Source organism: Elephantulus edwardii, unplaced genomic scaffold (genome assembly GCF_000299155.1).
Source record: "Elephantulus edwardii isolate Elephantulus edwardi_28Jun2011 unplaced genomic scaffold, EleEdw1.0 scaffold00188, whole genome shotgun sequence".
NCBI lineage: Eukaryota > Metazoa > Chordata > Mammalia > Macroscelidea > Macroscelididae > Elephantulus > Elephantulus edwardii.
The window spans coordinates 5,115,312-5,123,512 of NW_006399938.1; the positions used below are offsets into that span (position 1 = coordinate 5,115,312).

At 36.1% G+C, this 8,201-nt stretch overlaps 1 protein-coding gene across 1 annotated transcript in view; it reads left to right on the forward strand.

The window, feature by feature from the left end:
- Positions 1–8,201, forward strand: part of ANXA10 (annexin A10) — a 157,477-nt gene that overhangs the window by 76,108 nt on the left and 73,168 nt on the right. Inside the window, exon 6 of the mRNA XM_006896668.1 lies at positions 4,171–4,194. Within this exon, the coding sequence (XP_006896730.1) occupies positions 4,171–4,194 (24 nt within the window). The remainder of the gene's footprint in view (positions 1–4,170; positions 4,195–8,201) is intronic.

Sequence of the window (8,201 nt, forward strand, 5' to 3'; positions counted from 1 at the left end):
TTGATATTGAGCTTCAATCCATATTGAAGATTTTAGTCCTTGATCCTCTGCAGCAAGTGCTTCAGGTCCTCCTCAGTTTCAGCAAGCAGGGTTATGTCATCTGCATAACGCAGGTTGTTGATGATTCTTCCACCAATCCTGATGCCACATTCCTCCTCCTCGTCCAGCCCAGTGTCTCAGGTGATCTGTTCTGCATACCGATTGAAAAGGTATGGAGACAAAATACATCCTTGACTGACCCCTTTCTTGATTTTGAACCATCCAGTGTCTCCCTGCTCTGTTCTGACGATTGCCTCTTGGTCCAAGAATAGGTTTCGCATTAGCACAATCAAATGTTCTGGGATTCCCATTCTTATCAGAGTCAGTCATAGCTTGTTGTGATCCACACAGTCAAAAGCCTTTGCATAGTCAATGAAGCACAGGTATACATTCTTCTGGTATTCTCTGCTTTCTGCCAAGATCCGTCTTACATTAGCTATAATATCCCTAGTACCGCGACCTCTTCTAAATACAGCCTGCACATTTGGCAGTTCTCTGTTCCAAACGTTTTTGGATAATTTTCAGCAGAATCTTGCTTGCATGTGGTATCAATGATATTGTTCGATAATTTCCACTCTGTTGGGTCACCTTTCTTTGGAATGGGAACAAATATCGATCTCTTCCAGTCAGTTGGCCAGCTGGCTGTCCTCCAGATTTCCTGGCACAACTTAGTGAGCACATCCAGGGCAGAGCCTGTTAAAATCAATCAATTGGTATGCAGTCAACTCCTGAAGCCTTGTTTTTGCCAATTCCTTCAGAGCAACTTGAACTTCCTCCTACATCACCATAGGTTCTAGCTCATATGTCATTTCATGAAGTTCTTCTGTCAGCCAGCCAATTCCTTCTGATACAGTTATTCTGTGTACTCCTTCCATCTTCTTTTTATACATCCTGGATCATTCAACATTCTACCCAAACTATCTTTAAGTATTGCCACCCATAAATAAAGCAAATATGGGAGGGACAAAGAACCAGGAAAAAATATATATATATTGTGGAGTTATATAAACAGCTAACTATGGAAGAAGATGTAAATGATAGAAAAAAGAATGAAAGCTATCAATAAAGTGAATATTCCAGAGTCAGGGAGCCAGAAGAAATATTTAAATATGGAGGAATAAGAAAAACTATAGAAGAAATTGCAAAATATAGAAGAAATAGTTGAAAATATAGATAAAGTGATAAAAAACTTTTAAAAATTATCACAAAACAGAGAGAGTATAGCCAACACAGTACTGGAAATAACAAAAATGCATGAAGATACAATCCAGAACGTCAAGAACAAAACGTCCAAAGTTTCTACTATACTGGGGAACCTGTTGGGAGCTCTGTTATCCTAATAGGTAACAAAAATCAGAACAGAAGAAATGAAACAGAGTCAGTGATCTGGAAGTCAAGAATCTCAATGGAAATATACTAAAAGAAAAATACATAGAGGAGATGGGAGAAAAATTAAGAAAACATTAGAATCATGTAGGATAACATTAAAAGAAACATTATACATATGAGAGAATTCCAGAAAATAAAGAAGCAGGGAAAGAACTAAGGGGAGAAAAAAAAACCCAAACTATAGAAGAGGCAAATATAAATCTTACTAGGTTTAATGATGAATGAAGAAATGTACATTTAAGAAGCTCAGCGAATCCCAAAAAGACTAGACTCCAAAAGAAAAACATCAAGACATTTCCCAGCCAAGTTCATCAAAGAATAGTAAAATCAGCACAAGTAAAACAAACAGTTACTTACAAAGGAGAAACAATTGACTAAGTTCTGATTTCAAAGCAGAAACTATGAAACTATTTAGGCAAGAGGACAAAGGGATGACATATGCAGAAAGTTAAAAAGAATAACTGCTAGCTAAGGATCCTGTATCCTACTATCCATCAAATATTAAGGAGAAATAAGATAGTTTGCATAAAAACAGAAACTTAAGGAATTTGTGAAAACAAGACCAAATCTATGAGAAATTCTAAGAATAGTCCTTCACACAGGACCAACAAAGAAAAATAGATGGACTATAGTAATCAGAAACAACAGAAAAAAAAATACAGCAAAATGGCAGCATAAAACTTGGCCTATCAATTTCCCCCCTTAATGTGTATGAGTCTATTAAATGAACCAGTTAAGGGGGAGGTAGCAGAATGGATAAAGAGAGCCCATCAATATGTTGCCCACAAGATATACATCTAAAAAAAGGAGGAAAATATATAGACTAAAATCAAAAGGTAGGAAAAATTATACCAAGAAAATTGTTGTTACTGTGTTGTTGTTGTTGTTGATTGCTGTCAAGTCGAGCATGACTCAGTGACCTTAAGAACAAAAGGCCTGAAGCTGTTCTATAACTATTGCCATTTATCAAAGTTCATAGAGTTTCCAGAGGCATGTTGTTTAGGAAGTGGTTGCCCCTCCTGCTTGGGGTACAAAACAAATGGTACCCCAAAAAAGTAGTAATGGTTATAGTTAATCTTTGATAAAATAGATTTCAGGATGCAAATCACAATAAAACATAAGGAGAGGCACTATAAAATGATTACAGGCATAACAGATCAAGAAACTATAACCTTGGTAAACATCTTTGGACTAAATGATAGACATGCAAAATACATAAAATAGCATTTAACAGACTTGAAGAAATAGAAAACATCACAAAAGTGAGTGATAGGAGACTTTAACACACCACTTAAGAGAAACTTAGCAAAGATGCTAAATTATGTAATTAGGCAACTTGACCTGGTGTATATGTTCAGGATACTGCATCCAACTGAAACTTAATTTATTTTTTTAAGTGCAGATGTTACATTCTCCATAATTGCTCATATGTTAGGACACAAAGCAAGCCTTAACAAATTAATAAACATTAAAATAATGTAAATATCTCTTCAGATCACAATGTCATAAAACTAGAAAATAATGACAAGAGGATAAAGCTTGTAAAACCATCCATGAGGAATGCTAAATACCACTCTGATAGAACAAAATTGGATTATATAAGAAATAAAACACAAAATGCAAAAAGTTCCACAAAATAAATGATAAGAAATACAACAAACCCAAACCTCTGGGATACAGCTAAGGCAGTCCTCAGGGGACAGTCCATAGCAATGGATAAACACATATAAAAGGAAGAAAGAAGTAAAATTAATGACTTAACCCAACACTTCAAGTAGAAAAAGAATAACTATCTACCATCACAGGCTCAAGAAGAAAGGAGATTACAAGGATAAGAGCTAAAATCAATGGGATAGAAAAGAGAAAAACTGTTGAAACCATCAACAAAAATAGTAGCTATTTTTTTAATTGATCAATAAAATTGGCAAGCTATTGGTAAACTTAACAACACAAAATAAAGAAGAAACAACTTGAATAAAAAATTATATAGGTGTCATTGCAAAAGAAAAAAATGAAATTAAATTGATAATATCATAATATTATGAAAAGCTGTACTTTCAGATCTGGAAGGATATTCATAAAAAATGTGTCTTATCACCATACCTTTCAACCTATATGCAGAACAGATCATTCAGGAGGCTGGACTTTATGAGGAGGAATGTGGAATCAGAATTGGAGGACAACTCATCTACAACTTAGACATAGCCTTACTTACTGAAACTGAGGAGGACATAAAGGCATATGCTGCATAAGGTCAAAGACTTTAGGCTTTAATATGAATTGAAGCTCAACATCAAGAAAACAAAGATTCTCACCACTAGTAGCTTCATGATAGATGGAGAAGAGAAAGATTCTTAACAACTTCAGCTTGCTTGGTTCCACAATCAATGCTGTTGACACCAGAAGTCAGGAAATCAAACGATTAATTGCACTGGGAAAGTCTGCTGTCAGGTATCTCTCAAGATTACTGAACAGAAGCAATGTCAGTCAGGAGACTAAGGCATGCCTGATATAGGCCATGATCTTCCCAATTACTTTCTATGCTATGTCAGAGAGTTGGATAACAACTAAAGATGATAGAACCTGTGGTGCTAGAGGAGAGTATTGAACATACCGTGGACTGAAGGAGAATAAACAGGTCAGTCATGGAAAGGGCGAAACCAAGCTGCTCCCTGGAGGAAAGGATTTTGATGCTCCACCTTCTTTTTTTGGCACATGGCCAGGGGGAACCAATCCTTGGAGAAGGACATCATGCTTGGAAGATTGGAGGGACAGCACAGGAGAGGAAAATCCAGGATGAGATGGATTGACACAGTGACTCGAGAAATGGGATTACATCTATCAGAGATTATAAAATTGGCTTAGGGTAGGGCAGGCTTCAGAGTTGTTTCACATTGGGTCACTATGAGTCACAGGCAACTGAATGGCACATAACCACAACAACATTATTTTTATAAATGTGAAAACCTAGAGAAAATGGTTACAACATACTCAAATTAAGAAAGACAGATGTAGAACACTTAAACAGATCCATCACAGAAGAAACTGAGCAGGCCATAAAAATAAAGACTCCCTCCAAAAAAAAAATCCTGTCCCAGATAGCTTCATGACTAAATTCTACCAAACATTCAGAGAAGAACTATCACCAATTCTACTTAAATTATTTCAAAGAATAGAAAAAGAAAAGAACATTTCCAAAGTCATTCTATGAAGCAAATATAACTCTTTTACCAAAACCAGGCAAAGATGTTCTCACAAAAGAAAACTACAGATCATTATCTCTCATGAAAATAGATGCAAGAATCCTTATCAAAATCATAGTCATTAGAATGCAAAGTACATTTAAAAAAATAATTCATCACGACAAATGAGATTTATAAGAGGTATGCAAGGATGCAGTCAAGGCTGGATCTATCAGTTGAAATGAAACAATTAGTATCTTATTGATTCCTGGGACCTTATTTTTTGCCAGTGTCTTCAATGTAGCTTCTAATTCCTCCTTCGTTGCCATTGCCTTCTATTCATATGGTACTTCCCAAAACTTTTCATTGTCAATCAATTCTTTCTGGTACAGTGACTCTGTGTATTCCCTCCATCTTCTTTTGATGCTTTCTGGCCCATTCAATATATTGTTCATAGCATCTTTCAATATTGCAACATGAGGCTTAAATTTCTTTTTCAATTCTTTCAGCCTGAGAAATGCAGAGTGAGTTCTTCCCTTTTTATTGTCCAATTACAGCTCTCTGCCTATTCCGCTATAATATTCTGCTTTGTCCTTCGTATCTACCCTTGGAAATCATCTCGTCAGCTCTTTCACTTTGACATGTTTTCCTTTTGTTTTGGCTTCTCGAGGCCACCATGCAATCTTTAGAGTCTCTTCTGACATCCATATTGATTTTTTTTCTTTCTCCTCTGTTTCTGTGATTACTTTTTTTCTTTCTTCATGGATGATATCTTTGATATTGTCCCTCAACTCATCTGGTCTTCGATCATTAGTATTCAATGCCTCAAACATATTCTTAAAATGATCTTGAAATTCAGACGGAATTGATTCAAGATATTATCTGGTTCCTGTGAACTTATTTTCATTTTCTTTAACCTCAATTTGAACTTCCATATGAATAATTGATGATCTGACCCACAGTCTGCCCGTGGCCTAGTTTAGACTGCCGATATTGAGATTCTCTAATGATTTCTTCCACAAATGTAGTCAATCTGATTCCTATGCAGGCCATCAGTTGAGATCCTTAGGTAAAGTCATTGTGTCTTTTAAAAAAGGCATTTACAATGAATAAATAATTGTAAAAACAAAATTCAAGCATTTTATTTCTAGCTTCATTTCTATCGCCAAGTCCGTATTTTCCAACTACTATTCTTTCTTCACTGTTACCTACTTTTGCATTCCAGTCACCAGTTATCATTCACAAATCATAATTGAATGTTCAGTCAATCTTGGACTGCAAGATTTGGTAAAAATTCTCTATTTCTTCCTTTGTGGCTCTAGATGTAGAAGTGTATATTTGAGTAAAAGTCATGTTAGCAGATCTTCCTTGTAAGCATATGGATATTATCATATCACTCAGAACTCACAATGTTTCAGCATAGAACTAGGATTGACTGTTTTATTGTGAATGTAACACCATTCTTCTTCTGTTTCTTCATTCCCTATGTGGATTACCATATGATTATCTGATTCAAAGTGGCCAAAATGGGTCACTAATGCCTAGTAGGTTGATATTTGTGAGCAAATTATCTGAGAATCTAGACCTTATGAGGAGGAGTGTGGCATCAAGATTGGAGGGAGATTCAGCAATAACTTGCGTATTGCAAATGACTCAACCTTGCCGGATGAAAGTGATGAGGATTTGAACCACTTGTTGTGAAAGATCAAAGAATGCAGCCTTTGGTATAGATTGCATCTCAAAGTCGGGAAAACAAAGATTCTTACCACTGGAATGATAGGCAGTGTTGTGACAGGAGGAAAATGAGATTAAAACTGTCAACAACTTCATGTTGCTTGGATCCATAATTAACACCCTTGGTATAAACAGTTAGGAAATAAGGAGACGCATTGCCCTGGGAAAATCTACAATTAGGATCCTATATAAATTATTAAGGAGTAATGATGTAAGTTTGAGAACTAAGTTGTGTTTGATTCAGGCCATAGTCTTTCTGATTACTTGCTATACATCTGAGAGATGTACAGTGAATAAGAATGACAGAAAAAGAATAGATGCCTTTGAGCTGTAGTGAAAGAAGAAAAGCACTGGAGAAGAGCACTAAACAGCCCATAGATGGTCAAGAGAACAAAATGTCTTTGAGAAAGTGCAGCTGAAGTTCTCGTTGAAGGCCAAAATGATGACGTTTTGCTTCAACATACTTTGGGAATGTTGCTAGAGGGGCTATTCCTTGTAGAATGACAGGATGCTGAGAAGGATGGAGGGTTGGTGAAGGAGAGAAAGATCTTCAAACAAGTGGATTGTGATGATGACTGCTTCAATATGCTCTTGTGTGTCAGGAAGTATGAGGATGGCAGAACATAGAACAAGGTTCAGTTCTTTTGTTCCTAGTGTCGCTATGAATGGTATTCAACTCAACGGCACCTAATGACAACAACAGCAAGAAAATGCAAGGATGGTTCAGTCTATGTAGAAAAACAATCTACATAATTCATCACATAAACAAAGTAAAGAACAACAACCACATGATTTTATCAATTGACACAGAAAAGACATTGGGCGAAATCTATACCCCTTCTTCATAAAACACTTAGTAAAATAGGATGAGAAAGGAAATTTTTCACTATAGTGAAAACTATACATACAAAATCAAGAGCCAACATCATTCTCAATGGAAAAAAATCAAAGTCATTCCCTTTGTGAAAAGGGACCACACCATAATGCTTATTTCCACTATTCTATTATTTCAGGACTTATTATAAGGTTATTACAAAAAGAGAAAGAAATAACAGGTGTTCAGATCATCAAAAGGTAAACAACATGTATATGTAAACAATATATTGTACACAGAAAACCCAGACTCAGCAATAATGACAACATAATAAATTAATAAACCAACCAAAAAACAAACAAAAAAACCCTTTTAGACATAATAGATTAATTTAGCAGCAGGCTACAAGATAAATATTAAAAAAAATGGGATTCCTCAACAATGAAGAAAAAAAAAACACAGAAAGAATCTAAGAAAGCAATTTAGTTTATAACAGCCAACCAAAGACTGAGATATTTGGGAATAAACCAAACTAGAGACATAAAAGACCTTCATAAAGAAACTATGAAACACTATTTTGTAAAATAATGTTGTTGTTGTCGATATGTGCTGTTGAGTCATTTGTGACTCATAGTGATCCTATGTACAACAGCCTAAAACCTGCTCTATCCTGTGCCAATCGCACTGCCTCTGACCGACCCATCCCAAGTACCCCAGTTACGGAATCAATGCACCTCATACAGGGTCTTCTCCTCCTGCACTGTCCCTCTACCTCCCAAGCATGATGTCCCTCTCCAAGGACCTGTCCCTCCTTACAACATGTCCAAAGTATGTCAGACAAAGCCCCAGAATCCTTACTTCCATGAAGTAGCCTGGATTAAGCCTCTCTAGGATGCATGGTTCAAAATTGGGAAGGGTGTATGCCAGGGATGCATCCTGTCTCCATACCTTTTCAACATGTATGCAGAGCAGATTATCCGAGAGGCTAGGCTCTATGAGGAGAATTGTGGAATCAGAATTGGTGGAAGATCTATTAACAATCT